We start from the raw sequence: 20234 nt of genomic DNA on the forward strand, positions 1-20234 counted from the left end.
TATTCAATATATTTAGATTTGCCTTAGTTGGTTATTCATCCATCATCATTTTACATTTATTTATATTTATTTATGTGTGGTTTTCGCTATATCTATTTTCATATTCTTATCGCTTTACGAGTATGAATGTGAAAAAATCAATTATAAAGCATTCCGGCATGTCCAGATACATCGATAGATACAATTGTATATATTTTTGTGGGTATGCATTTGATAAAACTAACTGAAACATCAAGCCTGAGAGGCAACCAACGAGCCAACAGTAACAGTGAGGCATAACATGCAACATAAATTTTGGTCGCTTGACCTGCGGCAAAGTTGTTTTTTCATTTTCACGATTTCTAAACGCGATATTCGGAATGTTACCCCAAAAGAAATAACCTGAAACTGAGAAATAGCGGGTGGAAGGTATTGAAAAAAGTACGAGAATGAAGGCGAGTCATATAAAATCATAAATGTAACAGTGGGCGGGTTTTCAGAGATGATGGTTTTAAATACCCTGTGGTATAATAACAAAGTCGAAAAAATCTTAAGAAATATTTTAAGAAATGTGTCACTTATAATGACCTTGAAAGAGTTTTGGAATATGTATTGCATTTTTAAGAATTACATTTTAGAAGTACAAAATCTATGAGGTTATTGATCGCATTCCTGGAAAATATGTTAAGTAATCTTAAAATAGTATTCTGACTAAATTTCAGAAATTTTGATTCAATTCCGATTTGTTATATACATTAGATAGAAATTTTTTCTCAACTTTTAAATATACCGGTCTGATTCTAAGATACTTTTTTGAGTGTAATGTTTTTTTTTAGAAAACACGTTCTGTGTTTTAAGCCGTACCTATCATATTTGGAATATTAAAGGGTATTTTAAAGTCAAAGCGCGAGGTCAACAACGATTTCGGTCCAGCGGGATGGGGAGTGATTTGTAAGTTAGGGCATGGCGATGGGATGGCGAATGGAGGAGGAGGTCCTTGCCAGGTTGAAATAACATGGGGAATTTTTAGAAAAGCGACGACAAAACGTCGAATGAAAGATAAATAAAGCCGCCCAGGCAGTCAAAAAGAAAAATCCGTGAAAAAAGATGAAATGAAATGAGAATAAAAATGTTAGAAAATGAAGCGAAAGCAAAGGGAGCGCGACGCATTGCTGGCGATAAATCAAGGTGTGAGTAGCAGCGCCAATGGAGGAGCATGGCTGGTATGGTATATGGTGTACATACTGTATCTATTACATGGTGCCCTGCGAAATGTCGCATCTGCAGTTTCCGGCTGTCCAATTTACCTCCTAGCACCCCCATTTCCGTTTCCCCCCGCTATGAATCTGAATACTTTTCGGGTCGCATTGGAATACAAATATTTTTGCAGGTGGCAACGACTGATGCCGGGACTTAGATGCTATGGGAATCGATTTTGATTACATTTCGGGTTTTCGGGTGGCCAAACATATTCACTTGTCCACCTGGGCCGGCTCCATGGTGTACATGTCGCGCAGGAGCCTCGCAATCGGTACATTTCCAATCGTCTCCTTGAAAAACAAAGCCTCAATGGTGGACGCCCGGATGGTCCGCAGCGAGGGAAGGAGGAGCAGCAGCCTGCCGAAGCGGGTCGCCTGGCGGGGATAGCGCAGCCGCACGTGGTCGGAGAGGATGCACTGCGCCTGGTCCTGCAGCATCTCCACCGGCTGCACGTCGCATAGACCCGCCGTCTCCGGGGCGAACAGGGCGATGGCCTTCATGCAGCCCACCTCGCTGCCGTCGGGCGTGATCTGCCGGAAGCGGCACAGTATCTCCTGGATCGTCTTCATCTCCGTCTGCGTGGCCTCGTCCTGCAGCACCCGCTCCCGGATCAGGGGCGATTCCAGGATGGGCGTTAGGTCCAAGGGAATAGTCCACTGCGCGAGGTTCAGCAGGAAGAGCTCCTTCCAAGACTCCTAGAAAAATAAGGGTTAATTTTGTGAGACGTGCGTTTATAGGAATTTTTGTGGTGCCCCTGAAATCTCCGACGGTATTGGGGAAAAATACGTCGGTGCCACAGATCTTATTAGTTAAATTTGTGTGTAGATTGGGACACTTTTATACTCAGTTCCATTTATATTTATGAATACTGATGATTTTTATCAAATTTTAAAAAATTCATGAGTGGTAAAAGCTCATATTTAAGTTTAGCTTTTCACTATATTTCAAAATTAAAGGCACCAAAGATTAATAGATTTAAAAACAGTGTTTTGTGGTAAAAAATTTAGGAGAAAATCTAGTTTTCCAACTTATTCACCACTCCAACCTAAAGACCTCTTCCCTACAGTTTCTAGAAAACTAATTAACTAAATAAGTCAAAGTTGTACAGGAAACAATTTTATTCTCTTATATTGGTTATATTGATAAAAGTTAAATGAAATATATGTCATTACATAAATTGTTCTTTTTAGGATCTTCCCTATCTCGAAGTCTCTATGGTCAACCTAGTTTTAATGGAAATGGAGTGGATAAAAGCAACAGAATTGCATTCTGTTTATAAATTGAAGGTTTTATAACTCGATCTTGTTAATGATAGTAGATCGTAGTTCATTTTCTCGGTTTAGTAAGCTAAACTCAATACATATAAGGACTGTGGTTTTGGAAATTAGTAACGAATATATTGGTTGAGACACCTTAAAAACATTATTGTTTAAAAATGGTTTTCGTTTGAAACTCTTCTGCAGAATGGTTTGTTTTTAAAAAAATAATAATGTAATAATTATTAACTGTTCTACGTACATATTTATGAAATGTGCTTTTTAGCACATTTGGCATTTGGTAAGAGTCTAGGAAAATCGACTTAGTTCTAAAATGGGTTGCTAAAAATATATTATCCTCACCTGAAGCAGCAAATGCTGGTCATTCTTGGAGAGCGTCTGGAAGGGCATGAGGCACTTGACCCAGCGCACGGCCATGAAGAGCAGGCGTGCCGTCGTCTCCTGCAGCATCTCCCAGGAGAGGAGCCGCGAGTCCAGCAGCTGCTGCGGGAAGAGCAGCGTGTTGTGCTGCACCTGGTACTGGATGAGCTCCTGGCACTTGTCCGGGCTGAGCAGCAGCTCCAGGAAGCCGTTGGAGCTGGTGGCCGTGGGGCAGGAGTTGCCGCCACCACCTGGTCTCGGGGGAGGGGGCGTGGGCGTGGTGGGCGTGGGTGATCCGGATGTGAAACTGGCCTGCTTGTGCTCCCCATTGTTATTGTTATTATTGATATTGTTGTTGCTCATGCTGCTGGAGCGGATCATGAGGGAGGCGTGACTGGGTGGCGTGGTGGCATCACTTAGGCTGCGCAGGGATGTCTGGCGAGGCTGTGGAGATCCCGAGGAGGTGGTCAGCGTGGGAGCAGGCGAAATGCTGCCAGCACTCAGAGGAGGTGAAGCCGATGGCGATGGTGTCTCCGTTTCCACATTCACCCGCGGACTCTCGCTGCCCAGGCTGAGGCCCTCCTCTCCAGCCACACTCCTCGAGCCAATGCTCGAAATGGACTGTATGGAGTTGCTGGGCGAGGGCGAGGAGTAGTTGTGGTTGTGGTTGCTGCCGGGCGAGGAGGCCTGAGCCGCTGAAGCGTAGGGCGTGGTGGTGGAGGAGACGACAGCCGCCACGGCGGTGGCCGTAATCCCCGGCAGCTTGCTGGCCGCCTCGGCGATGAGGTTGTGGTGCAGCAGGTGCGATGGGAAGGTCAGCGAGGCACCAGAACCGCTGGCGTTTCCACTTGGAGTGCCTACCACTCCGCCATGTGGAGCGGGGAGGGCAGGGTGTCCCTGGTGACCCACTGGATGATGGAAGGCCGTGGCATGCTGATGACCTCCAGTTCCATGATGCAGGTGGCCAGCTGGTGGAGCTGCTGCTCCCTGCTGCTGGCCACTGGCTGCCAGGTGGAAGCCACTGGGTGGTGCCGCTCCACCAGGCGGATGGGTGGAGATGTGCTGCGTGTAGTTGAAGGAGGCCGAGACATTGGTGACCAGGGAGACGGGCAGGTGGCCACCGTGGTGGTGGTGGTGCAGACCCGCCGCTGCCGCTGCTGCAGCCGCCGCATGGTGGGCCGCCGCAGCGTGGGCGTGGGCGTGGTGGTGATGGTGATGGTGGTGGTGGGCGGCTGCCGCATGGTGGGCTGCTGCGGCGGCGGCTGCTGCATGGTGGTGGTGGTGGTGCAACTGCGGATGCAGCTTCGGTTTCCTTGGTCCACGCTCGTGTTGCACGGCTGGGGGATAAGAAGAAAGAGATTTGACTATGGAGAACAGTTAGAAAATAGTGGCTAGGAATCAAACATCGGATTATAATCAACAAAGTTTAGTAATCTTTCGTTTCTCAACAAACTTTGATTTAACATAAATATTTGTATTAAAGCCTTATCAAAACATGACATTTTAAGAAAGTTCGCATGTATTCGAATGTTAAGAATATACCCCAATGCATATAATCAAAACCAATTATAAACCCCTTTTTGAGAGACTTTAAAAGAAGCTCAGTGGTAAGAAAAATGTGGTTTAACTATGGACAAAATATAGAAAAGAGATAATTGAGAATTGGATATAATTAACAAGTTTTCTTCGATTTTAAAAAATGTTTAAAAGTTTGATAAAATCATTAACAAAACATGATATTTTGAAAAGTTCGCTTTGATTCTAATTTTAAGAATACTTTTTTTGCATAAAACCCAACTTTTAGTAATACTAAAAAACTGTTAAGGGTTAAATGAGACTTTTAAAACCTGATCGATTAAGGATATTCCAATAACAATATATGGAAAAGATACTATCAATATCAGTGGTGCAGCCAGGATATTGGTTAGAGAAGGTTTTAATAACCAATTTATGTATACTTTTTAAAACAATTTTATTCGTTGGACAGGCAGAATATATAACCCCCAAGAACTGATCAATATACTACACTGTCCTTAATGTTATTAATTTTGTTCATATATAAACCATGCATTTACGTTATAATCATTAGTTGATAATTATCAATTATGATTGGTGTTTTTTTAAGATTATGCTGTTAAAATTTAAAATTAAAAAGTCATTTAACAGGGGATATCATCACTGATTCCACAATAAAAGAGCCATATATTATATATGAGCTATGGCCTTTTTGTATTTTTAAATCATTTGTTTACCATTTGCATTTAAAGGACCAATCTGGTTTGCATAAAATCATTCCAAGTGTGTAATTGCGATAATCTGCCTCTAAGTAGTTAAATAAATAAAGTTAATTTCAAAGATACTCCCGCCTGGCTTTCTTCTCATTTTCCTTTTATTTTCCTTTTGAAACTTTTCGGGAAAGGTTTTGTGGTGCGGTCCCAAAGGTTGGGCTTTTCCCGATTTGGGTCAGAAGTGAGGGACAGGAGGGAAGAAATAATAAACCGATTATTTGAGATGCAAAGATACGAGTTATAAGAATACAGATACAGAGTTGCGGATACGATAGGATAGGATAGGACAGATGAACTGTCCTCGGGCGTGAGAACTGTTGCATATGCCTCAAGCTAAACCTGAGCGTAAAAATATATATGGGGGTTGAGGAGCTCATGTGTGTGTGGCTGTCATGACTTTTATTTGTTTGTAATTAAATGTATCTATAGCTGCGCTGCGAATCTTGTAGATTGCATGACATGGCGCAAAAGGGGTGACATTTTAATCCCCAGCTAATCGCACATGTGAGTGCGTCTCCCTGTAAAATGACTACAGTCACTTGAGGGCACTTGAGACCCCCAAACTTTAGCTTCCCCCAGCTTCGCGTTTAATAAAACTAGAAAAAAACGCTTGCCACCTAGAGCGGGAAAAAGTCTCAAAGCTTTTAAAAGATCACAAATTTCAATTAAAGAAAATGCCAAACTCATCAAATTTTTATGCTGCGGGTTTAACAAACTTTGGGTACCAATTTCCAGCGGGACTTAAAAATTGTGGTTCAGCAAAATGCGAAAGAAAAGTTGAAAATACCCCCTGCGGAACTCAAACTTCAAGTTAACCCTTTGGCTGTGACTCCGAAGCACTCCTTTTTTTTCTCCCTCGCCGTGTTCAAACATAGAAACGCGTGAAAAAGGCAACAAAATTAGCTGCCAAGGCGGGAAAACTTAAAATATTTGCTCTTATTCACATTTTTCTTGATTTTAGCATCTTGTTTTTTTCTTGAAGGAAACTTTTCTGGGAAGGCAACCGAAAGCAGAAGTAGAAAAGTAAGTAACGATTTACTTTCTGGAAAGTTATGAAGATGGAAAATGCACAAGTCGTGTCTGTCTTTGAATAGAAACAAATCCGGAAAATAACTGCGGGCGTTCTAAAAAGCCTACTTGATTTAGACTTATTCGGCTAATGAACAGTCCTAGGGGAAGTAAGTATATGCGTCCCTCATTGTGAGCTTTAAAAACATCTAAATGAAATGGTTCCTTTGAATATTTTTAGTGGTGAAAAATCTGAAAGAAGTTGTAATTCTTTGACTGTTTTTTCTTCTTTGAGGTTTCTCCAAACATTATCAGATATAAATATATATTATAATAAGTCTTGACATATAAATAACAAATACATTTCATTTCAAATTATTATTCTTAATTTTTAATGGGCGTACCAACGATTTTAAACTTTTATTTTCTATCCGTTTACTAGGTTTAAAAACTACTTCAAGATTTTTGTTTCGAAGAAATCTAAAAGATACTTTCGAAAAGTATCTAAAATATATTATCTAAAAGTATCTAAAAGATACTTTCTAAGTTAGTACAGATCGACGTTTTCCCTTTTACAATATTGCATTAACTAATTAAACCCATTACAATAAAATTGAAAATTATTTCAATTATTGTTAGTATCTTGCTGAAAAATAAAATCAGAATGACAGACATCCAGATTAAAAGATTTACAAAGCATTTCTCCTTTTCTTTGTTCAAAATTTGCTTATTTAAATACAGTGTTTCTACAAAGAAAATCATATAATTTTTCTGTGGTTGAATAATTAAATCAGCTCATTGTAAAGATCCCAATCAAACGCAACTTATTCATGAATATCAATCGCCTCACCGCAGCCAACTACTTGACAATTGCTCAATTCTCCTGCCATTGTTGGCCTGACAATTCCGTGGGTGACTGAGCACCCGAGCAGCCTGAGCCGACATAATGTGGCCATTATGGACTATTAAGCACTCCGCCACTAGTCCGTGCAACCCCCGACCGAATCGGAAAACCGGGGTCTACGCAAACAGCCCCTGCTCTCAGTATATCGCAGCACATCGAATCACTTCAAGTGTTTTCCTAATTTCACGGTTTATATATCTTTTTATTTTATTTTCGGTTTTTGGGCTGTCGCTCCCCCTCTTGCAATTTGCAAACGTTGCCTTATTTACTTTTAATTTGCCTGCCAAACAATCGCATTTTGATATATTCCTTTTAGGTGAATTTTGATTACGACATTATCTGCGGATGTGGATGTGGATTTGGAAGATCCCGCATGTAAAGCGTGGGCTCTCTGCTCATTACCGTTTACCGATTTATTTATTTCGATTTCTGGAGCACGCGTTGCGCTTTTCAGCTTATGGGCGGATGGGTATATCCGTATCCTTCGTCCTGGCTCTCGAGCCCGGTGATGATGACCATCATTTGGGATTTTGCGTGCGGTATCGTCGTGAAGTCGCCGTGGTCGTGGTCGTGTCGAGATGTGGGAACCAAACAGCTGCGTGGCAGCTCGCTTTTCCACTGCCACTTATCATTAATTTTTCCGCCGCGTTTTTCCTTGCCCATTCTGGCATCCGGACATTTTCGCCTTTGTCTGTCTTTGCCTTGGCCTGGTCCTTTTCCCCTTCTTTTCCAGGCCCAACACCCCATGACCCTATGACCCCATCCCCATGCATGTATTTTGACATAATTGTTTTTGCTTTCACGGAACTCCTGGTCTGCTTCCCTGTGCTCTCTACCCTAATTAATTGATTAACTTCAGCAAATCGGTCAATATGTTTGCTATGCTTCTCTTTTGTCCATTTGTTTCACTTTTCTGTGGGGGAGTTCGGGGTCCTGAGAGCAGGGATGCGATCCTCGTAATGAGTTGCTAATTAGATTTGTAGATTGTAATTTTTTTCCACTCACTCTTTCGCCAGCGGGCGTAACTTTGTGTACCACATTTCAGAAAAGCCTGGGAGATTTTCCAGGTGTTTATATGTGCGGTGTAGGAAGAGGTTGGGAGTTTTGGGGGGAGGCAGCAGGGAAACTCCTTGATTTCGGCAAGAGTTTATAAGTCAAGTGTTAATTAGATTTCATATTCATGAGATTTTAATACATTGCTAGCAAGTAAACAAATACGTTTAAGTATTAAATATTCAAGATTCTTGTGGGATTTATTTTTGTGCCATACTTACGCACTAAAAGCCTGCGAAAGCAGAAAAGGTACTTTTCCGATTTGAAACAATGTACTCTACGAGGCATTTAGACTAGGGGGATTTTCAACTAAACTTTAGAAACAAAATTCAGCAGAAATATCAATTCAAGTGCGAATATGTCGCCGCTTAAGTTATTTTACCAGGAGGTAATCGAAAAAAAAGGTCTGGATGTTCATCCTACTTTGTGAAGTTATTCTCTTCCTCGTTGATAGATATATAATAAATGGTATTGCGAATGCTTTATATAACTCTTGAAAAGAGATCCCTGACATCAAAACACACCATATCACACCTCCAAAATTAATTAAAAAGACACTGAAATCAAAGTTAAGACTAATTAATCCTAAGACCATGCAAGGAAAAAAGAATATTATAGTTTCCCATAAGAAAAATGTTGTGTCGGAATTTTCTGACGTTGAAAATTCAGTTGTCATAACAGATCTTCACTCTCAGTCTAGCATTTTGTTAAATATACCCGTTACTCGTAGAGTAAAAGGGTATACTAGATTCGTCGGAAAGTATGTAACAGGCAGAAGGAAGCGTTTCCAACCCCATAAAGTATATATATTCTTGATCAGGATCACTAGCTTAGTCGATCTAGCCATGTCCGTCTGTCCGTCTGTCCGTCTGTCTGTCCGGATGAACGCTGAGATCTCGGAAACTATAAGAGCTTGGCTATTGAGATTTCGGGTGCAGATTCCTGAGCTTCTTACGCAGCGCAAGTTTGTTTCAGCAATGTGCCACGCCCACTCTTACGCCCACCAACCGCCCAAAACTGTGGCTCCTACAGTTTTGATGCTAGAATAACTGAAATGTATTGTTCTCATCAATACCTATCGATTGACCCAAAAAAAAATTTGCCACGCCCATCCTAACGCCCATAACGCTTAAATCTGTCTACCGCCGGTAGGTGGCTCGTTTTAATCTCGCTTTGCTGCTTGCATATCTCCATTTCCCTTTGATCCCTTTAGCTGAGTAACGGGTATCTGATAGTCGAGGTACTCGACTATAGCGTTCTTCCTTGTTTTTTAGTCAAGACCTTGATATGCTAGGTGTAAAAGATTAAATATCTCGCCGGCTTGTAATAACGGTTTTCAAACATTCAGAGGTATTAATATTAACAATGTTAATCAACATTAAAGTGAAAGTAAAACCCATTAAAACTATTTTTGATAAAACCACAAAGGGCTAAAATTTTTATTAACAGGTAGAAATGATCCTTCTTTAGGGATTTAAGTTAGATAAGATAAGAACATCTGAAAACTTGGTCTAAGTAATGGATTTCTTTGGGCCCTATATCATTGCTATTCAATCATATATCGAGTTCAATAAAATTGTCTGGACTAAATACCACCTTTTCTAAGCTTTTATTTATTCTTGCTTGTACTGAAATCAGTACTTCGTTCGATCAGTAAAAGATAGATTATTTTTGTCGTCAAACTCTGTAGGCGCTTTACAAAAATGCACCCTCTGATGCATCCCTGTGGCCCTTTGGCCCTCCCTTTCGAGGCGGAAAGTGGCTCCGAACATGATGAGGCCAACGGCTTTTACGCCTCTGACTCTCACTCGAGTGGCGCTCGCCCAGTGGGTAAGTGATTTTAAATCCGCTTTTAATGTTGACACTGACACGTTTGACTCACTCACGCACACTGCAATGCAGGCAATCCTGCGTCTGTGTGTGTGTGTGTGGAAGGATGCGGATGTTGGGATGGGGGTATGGATGGTATGGTATGTGATATGTGATGGGTTTTCATGTCCATGACATGTGCAACAAGCCAGGCGCATTTACATGTCGCACAGTCCCTGGCGAAAGTGTGTGCACATATCGTAGTAGGCTATAATGTCAATTAAGTAAAACACCCGTCACATGTGTGCGTGCGAATTTGCATGTGTGGGCGTGTCTCTCAGCCATGGCTTTCTGTGCCCTGCAGCCATGTGTAAATGAAATTGCGTATACGTAATATGGTGGGGGTATTCAACGGTAACTGGGCGGCTTAAAAGCTACACAATAAATATCACAAGGATACATATTCCCACATATACGTATATATGGGCGTGTGTTCATATGTATTTGGCATGCACATCAGCAAAAATCAATACGTTAAAATGTGGTCATGAAATTAGCCGAGACTGCCTTTTGCGCCAGCGCCAAAAAGTCGTCTCTGGAATAGACATCAACAACAACAAAAATTTACATTGGCACCGTAGCGAACGGAAACGAGACTCTTGGGCCCCGAAAATAAAGCCAGGCTGGGGAACCACAGTCTGTTGACAAAAGGGCTTAAGAGCCCTGAAGTATGCAACAATATACTTGTACAATGTAAATTCCTAGGTGCGAGTCCAACGCCACACCAACAGAAACAGAAACTAAGAACACTTACACTTTGCAGTCCCTTTCGATGGGTTTACACTTGGCTGAATCTTGGAAAAGGTCTCTTCTCCGCTCGACCACTTGGATTCTATCTGCCGTTTGTCTCTGTTTGTACCGTCTTGCTTGTTTAATCCTTGACAGAAACGCCAGCGGAGGAAGTTGCCTTCGTTAAGCGCTTAAGTTAAGGTTAGTACACATCGACTCAAGCTGAGATGAATGGATTCGGCTGAACATTAAACTTCGTAATATAGATCAAAGGTCATTCGTAGATCAAACAAAAATATTGATGAAACTTCTTAAAAAAATTGAAAACTACTATTTCTTTAAATTTGAACACTGAGATCTCGAAAACTATAAAAGCTACAAAGGGATTTGGCTTGCAGTTTTGGTGCCTCGCCCACTCTAACGTCCACAAACGCTCATAACGCCATAGCCTGTCTAGCGCCCACATTTTTAAATCCATTTTATTCACGACTATGCCAAAAATTGTTTAAATCGGACCATTCATTAAAAAGTTATAAGCAAATAATGTGTGCAATCTCGGAAACAGACGATTTGCTGCATGCATATTTCCATGATTTTTTACTTGATACGTTTTCAATTACTTTTAGAAATATTTTTGAAGGAAAAAAAATTACAAATTGCAATTTTCATTATCTACTTTACATTTTCTTTATTTTTTTAATATTTTAGGCAGAGAATTTATATTAACATTACGAGTTGTTCACAAATTAAGGTTTTTATATTTCGCTGGGACTAAAATATAGTTAATGTTAGGAACATTATGTTAAGAAGGCAATCAAAAGAAGGCGACACAGAAAGCACATGCGACTTCGAAATTTTTATCATATAAAATACAATTAAACAAATGAATAAAAAAATGGCTTTCTTTAAATAAAAGTAAGGTAAATAATATCGTAGGTACAATGGAAAATTATGCTAAGGAAAGTACAATTTATTATATTTTTATTTTTCATTGTGTAATATCCCCCTATAGACTATTTACACATTTCGTCTTGGCCATTATAAGCATCATTACGTATCACTTTTCGGCTCATCACACACCCAGGGGAATAATGACCCCATCATTATCACACCCCCACTTGGCAGTTCTAAACTGAAAAGCGTCTTCTAAGAATGGGATTCGAGAAGCGACACAAATCACTCAAAATGAGAAATCCGCTTAAATCGCCGCGTAAATATTGGCAAAGAAAAAGAAAGTAAAAAACCGTCTGGGGGTTTATGAAAGTAGAAGGTATGCGTGTTGATGATGCTGACACTTTGGTGTATACAAATGCAAATACCATTAAATGTGACAAGTGGCAACATAATTTGTAAGAAGAGCTCTTGTCGTCTCCTTTTATTTTTTCCTCCGTCCTCCAATTCGTATCCTCCCCAGGATATTAGCATACAAAGTAGCCAACATTTGTAATTCTGTCATCGACATAGGATGTGGAAGGCAGTTTTGGGTTCAGAAAGCTTTGACAGCGAAATGTGCGACGACCGTCATATTTTCCCATAATAACTTATTTGTCAGCCCTAAAGTGCGGTGGCATGCTGATTGGTCAGCTCAAAACCGTCAATTTGACACTTGGTCGAAGGGGAATGAGGTGTACTTCAATCTGTTTTTTAAATAACCTTCCTGGAAGTTTAAAATATTTATTTATTGAGACGATTTCTACACCTAAAATAGGTCATAAACTAAGCATCAGCACCATAACGAAAAAGATGCCGAAATAAAGTGTTCGCATATTGAAGAAGAATTTCTTCTCACTTATTCAGGGAGAAACTTTCTTGATATCAAGGAAAAAGTTAATCCGAGGTTATTTTTAGAAAAAAATTGATTTTATATCACAGATTACATATATACGGTCTAAATACTTAGTTTTAATTTTGAGAACTAGAGATTGAATCGCTTTTAGAATTTTTGAGATCGAAAAACATGTTTCTAAAATCTATATTTATTATCTTAGTTCCTAATGGCTGTTTTAACAATTTTTTCACCCAAACTGCTCAAAAGTATTTTAATAAAATCCCTTTTACTAAATAAATAACTACTTAAAGAGCACAGAACTTTTATCACCTTTGCAATTACCTTTATTTGCCTTTGGAGTCGCAATCGAAAAATCACTTAAACGCTAAACGGAAACTAAGAAACTGAGAACGCCAAACCGCTGCCGGAACTCATTTCAATCACCACCACTGTCATCAGCTCCAGCGAACCCCCAACAACTTTACTACTCGCATGACCCCAGCCAACCCAAACTCACAAAAATGTTACACAAACGTGCCTTGAACGATTTTTGTGGCTTTTTTGCTTTCTGCTCTAAACAACAAAAGCATTTTGTCTGGGGATACTACAATGGCGTTAGGGCGGACCATTTTTCTGGGGGTTCATCTGTGTAGAATGGGATGGGATGGGAGCAGTGTGGTGTGAGGTTTGTGGAAGATGTGTGAATTGTTTGGCGTCCGTGTGTGTTTGTTATTTATTTACGGAACCAGCCAAGAAAAACCCCAAAAAGGCAGCCCAACATGAGGCTTTGTAGCGGCAAACTAAGAAAATATCGCAAGGAATGTGAGGAACATGGATGTACATATCGCAACATGCTCATATCCCTGCTATTGTTGTGATGTTTCTCAGCTTTCCGGAATTTTGTGGAAAACTTATGAAAAACTGGTTATTTTTGGCAGCAAAAAACATTTGAAAAACCGTCATGAAACGGAGAAACCTACACACAAGCCAAACATACGTCGACATTTTTTAGAATTATCATACTATTTTGACTTTAGATAAGCAAACTACTTTTCGGAACTGTTAAAAACCGTTTACTGTTTTAAGAAAATAAGATTTGGGATCGGCCTAAACATTTTTTCTATGTATTATTACAATATTGTGTAGCATTATTGTAAATATACTTGTTTTTGATGCTTAGAAATGAAAGATATTATGACAATATTTGTTATAAAGGTTTATGCATCCAAAATTTCTTGTAAGTTTAAGAATCCTATACCTTTTTAGAGTTTATGCTAACATTACCGATCTTAACTGCAATTTCCACGAACAATTGGTTAAGAGAATATCATCGTCGGTTATCGGTTTTCATCGGTATATAGTAGTTCCATTTGATTTGTACTTTTTACTCGTTGTGCTTTTTTTGTGGGGTGCTCTAGTTTTCAGTTGGGTGGTGGTTAGCTGGATACAGACCCTTCTCTACCAATCCCCACCCATCAGTTGAGTCCACAAGCCACCATCGCTGCGAAGGTCCTCGGGTTGACTGACGTCTAAGTTCGAGCTTTGGGCATCATCACTTGATTGTCAATACATTTTAGTCGCATTTTCAGCGAGCGGATAATGCGTGTAATCCGCTATTAAGTGCACATTGTCAATCGACCCTCACGCCCAGTCGGAGTTCCAGTACTCCACCCCAAAAAAGAGTGGCCCTTGCGTGCGAGAAAATCTGCAATGATTCTCACGCTGTTCCAGTCCCGTCTCTTCTGTGCAGTGAACCCATCAATGGTAGCTTCTGAATACTGAACACTGAACACTGAATACCGAATGCGAATCGGCATCCATGAGATGGGTTTGGCTCCTGGATAAAGTCCGCACCCATCCCAACGGTTGATACCAAGAATGTTCGTCGCTATTATGTGTTTTTATGCTACATTTAATGTTGGCTTAAGAGCTTTAAAGCTAGCATTGTTGCATTGAGCTGTGTATTCGGTTTGGTTATGGCTATCCGACTACCGATTACCGGCTGGAAGGGGGTTTAATGTTTCATATCCAAATGTGGCTATGTGGTTGCTAGGTTGTGGAATTGCTGCAATACAAATTACGTTTTAGGATACGTTTTGATACTTTGTGATTTTTGGTTTTTTAAGTAGACACAAAAGTATTTTAATATTTAAAGTGCTTTATGACCGTTTTTTAAATCTTGTTAACAAACGAACTATGAGTTCCTATTCCGAATTCTTTTCAATTCAAATGATTTTAAAATTCTGGGGCCACTCTTAATGTAATCCGCTAAAAAACTTCTGGAATCATTCACAGTCATCGTTGAATACTAAAATGTAATAAACACGGTATCGTAAATTTTTTTGGTTTTTCAGTTTCGAACATATATTAATTAATTTTCTTTTTTCAAAGCAAAATTGAAATGTACAGTTCAGGTTCCACCTTTACCTATAATGGCAGTCGCTAAATTAAATATTTTAATACGCTAGTTTAAAAACATTTTTAGTTACTTGTATAAGTTACAATAACCTTTGTATCTTAATAAGTTAAGATTTATAATAAGAGTATTCTTTATTATTTAAAGGGTAATATTTATCTTCCAACTATGTAGATATCTAAGCAGTATAATAAAGTCCATTAGTTTAACTATCTATTCACTTAAATTTTCGCAAGTTTTATAATTTATTCAAGTAATAACCTGTCTACCAATTTTCCCTTGGTGTAGCTTACAAAAATCAAATTCAACACTTTTCCCCCATTAAGTCCTTCGCCCCCGAGGCACGACCACAGGATTGGGGCTCGCATAATTTATAATCAGCTTAATGACAAATTCAGCCAAAATTCAAATGGCGTTTTTCAGAGTCTGGCCACAACTGTAGGAGAGGAGGATGCCGACGGCATTTCGGTTACCGAGTTTAATGTAATTTATGCCCAAAAACCTTGACGTAAACAGGCTTCTCGAGCTAATTTGCTGCATAATTAAGTGTATTTGGCAAGTAAAACAATACTTGTGGGTCGGGAAACAGAGTTTAGCGGTGTTTCGGGGAACAGAGTGATGATAATGACAGTGGCTTACTTACCATCCTTGTTCATGGCCGACTGAAAGCATTTGGCCAGGCGACACGCGCGACACTGGTTGCGATGGGTCTTGTCCACGGGACATCGACCCTTGAGATCGCCGGTGGCCTTACAGGTGTAAATCCGATTCCGATGGATGCTCCGCTTGAAGAAGCCCGAGCAGCCTGAAAGGAATTAGCAAAGCTTACACTGTTATTAATTCAATCGTCCCCAGGACTCACCATCGCAGCTGTAGATTCCATAGTGCTTCCCGGAGCTGCGATCGCCACACACTTTACAGGGAATATCCAACAGACGGTCGCCCGCTAAAAATTATATGGAAAATATCGAAACTTTGAAACGGATGGATTACGTGTTTCTTTCATTTTCACAGATTAAATTGGACCATTTTAAGAATCGGATAAAAATATGTTTTAGGTGCAGAAACTAAAAAAATTGTCTTTCCAAGAAAAAAGATCACTTTCTATGACTTTTTCGCCAGATAGGTATATACCCACATTATTTCGATGTATTACAACTTTAGAGGGATATAATCATTGGCGAAAACTTTTTTAAAAGAAAGCCTTTAATAGCAGTAAAGCGACATACCAAGTACTAATAAAAATTTAATAAAGTATAATTTAATGAAAATATAAGCTTTTACGATTGCCTCAAAGTTAATTTTAGAAAATTGGTGGTACACAGAGAATACTATCTAAGAACACTGTTCTTGAATTGAGAACATTAGTTCTTAAAAACCGTGTAAGTACATTTTGGTATCAATATAAGAACAAAATGGTGAGAAGAGAAAAATTATGCTGAGTTTATTTAACAACTTTTTGATAAGTATACACTAATGACTGAACTAATAGTTTATTTGTACATTAAATGTACTTAAATACCTCCAATTGAACTTGATTCGAGCAAAATAAAAACATTTTCAACTTAAAATGTCGTTCTATTTTTAAGAACATTTTCAACTCAGAATTTTCTCTGTGTAGTTATTAAAATAATTGACATTTTCTGGATTGTAGCGGTAGTGTGCCTATATATTGAATCAATCAGTAAAATATTTATATTTATATTTTTGCTTAAATAAATGTCTAATGTTTTTTCGGGACTTTAAAGATGTATCCAACGAAACTGATTCGGTTTTCAAAAATTATTTGTAAAATTGTACTATAAATTTGCTTGCTCTTAACTCAATTACTAAAAGGCTGAATTTTCTATTTCTCCTACCTACTGAAAATAATTAGTCTACAAAATATATCTAAAAACACCCAAAAGGATAATATGATAACTAATATATTTATTTTTTTCTGATTTATATTTCTAATCTTTTGAAAGGTGTTCGAAACAAATCGCCTTGTACCCGACAAAATGTTCGATTTTTCCTACCTATACCGAAGATTATTAAGCTGAAATATACAATGCCACATGACGAAACATTTGCCAACAAATGCACTTAATCATTGGCGTATTTAACTTTTATTAGGCGCTAAGCCCGCTTCCGCCGAGCTCTTTTTCGCCCCCGAGGAAAACCAGTGAGTCACGCCCAAAAGAAGTTGCCTACTTTGTGGCGCAGCTTCGAGTGTGTTTGTCGCGGATTAGCTTGTGAAAAAGGCCCGCACGTCCTCTCATCCTGCGAGTGTGTGTGTAAAAGGGAGGGCGGGCAAGGACATCCCTTTGACTGGCACGCTTCGCAAATTAAGTTCAACACTCGGCACTTGTCAAAATAAAACGCTCGCCCTTTGTTGTGGTCCTTTGTCCTGTGACATTTGACATATTGTCGCTGGTGGAGTTCCCTGGGTTTTGGTTTTTCGGTGCGAGTTTGGTTGGCGCGTGTTGCCAATTTTCACACCCTGCGGATCGGCAATTGTCCGCAGCGTGTTAACACCTCTCGAGTGGTCGTCCTTTTCTGGGGTTGCATCGGAATCGGAATCTGAAGGCCCATTGACACCTTCTGCCAGCGGACCTTTTCCAGCCCGTTGTTTTCTTTTTTAAATTTTGGTATTGTTGATTTTACATATTTCTGTTTATTTATGCCATCACTTGCTACTTTAGAGCCCCCTTTTTTTGGTGCTAGTTGCCAGTGAGTGGGTTATGTCTTTATATTAACCATATACAATATGCTTTCTCAATTTTTATGGAAATCTCGGACATGTTTAGATAGGCAAAAAGCCTGTAGAGTGTGGGAAAAACGTGAGAACTTTGCATTATCGGCGTGAGAGTTTTAAAATGGGTTTTTTTTTTATCAAAGTGGCCTTACCGAAAAGAAAGAACAAGAACCAGTGAAAAAACTGGGACAACATCGGAAGCGGAAGCAAAATACCTCCAGCTCTAACGATATTATCTTTTTAAAGTTTATGGAAAAAAAGATAGTTATGTTAATAGTTACTTAGTGTTTCTCGAAAAGTTTGTAACAGGTAGAATGATCAGGATCACTAGCCTAATCGAAGATCTCGGAAACTATAAAAGCTTGAAAGTTGGGATTGCCCTCCGTTAGGTGGCGATGAATTTTATTATAATTAAAATTTGAAATAGAGTAACGGGTATCTGATAGTCAATGCTGGACTTGTTTTATTACTAAATAAATTAATCTGCAATAAACGAGTCATTAAAAAAAACCAGGAAAAAACCATTTAATAAAGTGACACAAATATTGTTTTGAAGTTTTAAAAATAAAATTGTTGAGCTGTTTACGTTATGTAGCTTTTATCCCGAGTTGCATCGAATTAATTTAGCGGATGTATGGTTTGCTTGATCAATAGATCATTGGTATACAGATAAATATGATCTGATAACTATCTCCAGTGCTGGAATTCGGCAAGGATCAAAAATTGAAACTTAAAAGACTCGAAATATCTTTAAGCAATACCTCGAAAAATTATTTTATTTTTTGTAATACCCTTTTAAGCTTTACCATTTATTTTTTCCTATAGATAATATTATTATTATTTTGACTATTAATATTAGTACTATATGGGTCTTAAATTTGGACCTATTGATCCTACGGTATCTATAGGATATAAACAGAAATATATTTAAAGTTTTTTATCGTTCCTATGTGAAGGAGAAACATAACAATTCTGCACTTTGAATTCTCCAACCAACCAATTTCGGTCAAATTCACCGCAAGGATTTTCATTTTCCAATAAATTAAGAAATATTTTAGGTTGTAATACTTAAATTTTTCAATACTCCTAAAAATTACTGTCAGTTAACCAAAAGAATAAAATTGTAAGTAAAATGTTTCCTTCCATTTGTACGACTTTAGTTCCTAACAACAAGCATCTTCACTCCACACTAGCTGAACTACAAGACGATTTCACCCACACTTTTAAGTTTTAAGGGGTGAACTTAAGGATATTATTAATTAGTTTTTCAGTAACAGGAGAAGTTCTAAATAATTATTTATTGGTGGAAATATGTAGTGGAACACTGCAGAATTTATTGAACTAACGAACAAATTTTTTAAAGTGCAACCATGTGTAAGGTAACTTGATGAAAATAAAAAAATAATGATCATGGTCGCTTTTCGAATTCAATGATAAGTCTCAACCAGCTGTAGATTCCCAAAATGCATAATGCAAAGTGCCGTCGGTATCCCGAATGGCAGTAAATCGAAAATTCCGACGCATTCCTTTACCTGTGCCCATTTTCCGTTGGTGGAAATATTTGAACCCTAACGTATCCAGTTTGCTTAGATTTACGTTCCACACAGCGCACTTTAAATTGAGAATAGTGTTTGACTATTTGGCGATTTGTAGGTAATTTTCGTATCACCGAAGCACAATGTCACTTGGAAATTAGGGGGTAATGATTTTCAGATAGATGTTCAGATGCCGACGCGATTTGCTGCCGCTGGAATCGGAATTGTGAAACCTGCTGCGGACGCAAATGCGATTGCGATTGCGATTGCGAAAACGGATCGCCTGGGCTGACGGACCAACTGCGAATGAAACGGGAAGCTAAGGCTGGCAGAGCCAGCAGCGAACAGACCGCCAATTACGAAAGTGAAGCTGCCAAGGAGAGGTCCTTTTTTGCAGTCAATTTGACAGGAGGGCGGCGAGCCAAGCCAAAGGCAGTAACCAGCCAAAAACCCACCACCCACCGCCCACTTCAGGGGCGGGTGGGGGTACACCAAAGCCACAAACGGAAAAGCGAGCTGAGATGATGGAAAAATGAAAAGCAGAGAAAAGCGAGAACGGAAAAACCGAGAGCCGGGCAAAGCAAAACGAACAAAAACAAACAAAAAAAAAAAGTAGAAACCAAATGAAAGTCGAAAATTTACGAAAAGCTACCAAATGTTACATTTCATCCCTTGATGGTGGACCATGCATCCCACCCACTCTGCCCCTTCCTCTCCCGTAGAGTCCTGTGTCCTGGAAAAGAGAGAAAGAGAGAGAGAAAGGGAGGGAGGAGAGCGAGGAGGGGAGTGACGGGTAACCAACCGGAAAACGCCCTTTTTTCAGTGCCCCTGCGATGATGCGATTACAGCAAATGAGGGGACTTCCTGCCGTCCACCATTTTTGTTTTTTATTCGCAACCAGACCACCCACACACACACAGATACACCCACACAAGCGCAGTGGCGCTCCGCACGCACGCACACTGGCGCACATATCCTGTGGCTTTCGACAATTCACCACAAAATGTCAAGAATGACGAAAAGCTAGATGTGGAACGACTGCTACGTTGTA

At 39.5% G+C, this 20234-nt stretch overlaps 1 protein-coding gene across 1 annotated transcript; it reads right to left on the reverse strand.

Annotated features, from left to right (window-relative positions):
- Positions 1–953: 953 nt before the first annotated feature.
- On the reverse strand, positions 954–19190 carry dsf (nuclear receptor dissatisfaction). Its single transcript, XM_036822766.3, has 5 exons — positions 19181–19190; positions 15774–15857; positions 15555–15716; positions 2859–4213; positions 954–1934 (listed from the first exon to the last, which is right to left on the reverse strand). Exons 1-5 carry the CDS (start codon positions 19188–19190, stop codon positions 1452–1454), a joined length of 2094 nt encoding a protein of 697 aa, XP_036678661.3. The 3' UTR covers positions 954–1451.
- Positions 19191–20234: the final 1044 nt, after the last annotated feature.

The sequence above is a fragment of the Drosophila suzukii genome, chromosome 2L (assembly GCF_043229965.1).
Source record: "Drosophila suzukii chromosome 2L, CBGP_Dsuzu_IsoJpt1.0, whole genome shotgun sequence".
In the NCBI taxonomy this organism is placed as follows: Eukaryota; Metazoa; Arthropoda; class Insecta; order Diptera; family Drosophilidae; genus Drosophila; species Drosophila suzukii.

Coding starts and splice junctions, on each gene's coding strand:
- dsf (XM_036822766.3), bottom strand. Junction 15,717..15,773: donor TGGAATCTACAGCTGCGATG/GTGAGTCCTGGG, acceptor AATTCCTTTCAG/GCTGCTCGGGCTTCTTCAAG. Junction 1,935..2,858: donor ACCAGCATTTGCTGCTTCAG/GTGAGGATAATA, acceptor TTATTTTTCTAG/GAGTCTTGGAAGGAGCTCTT.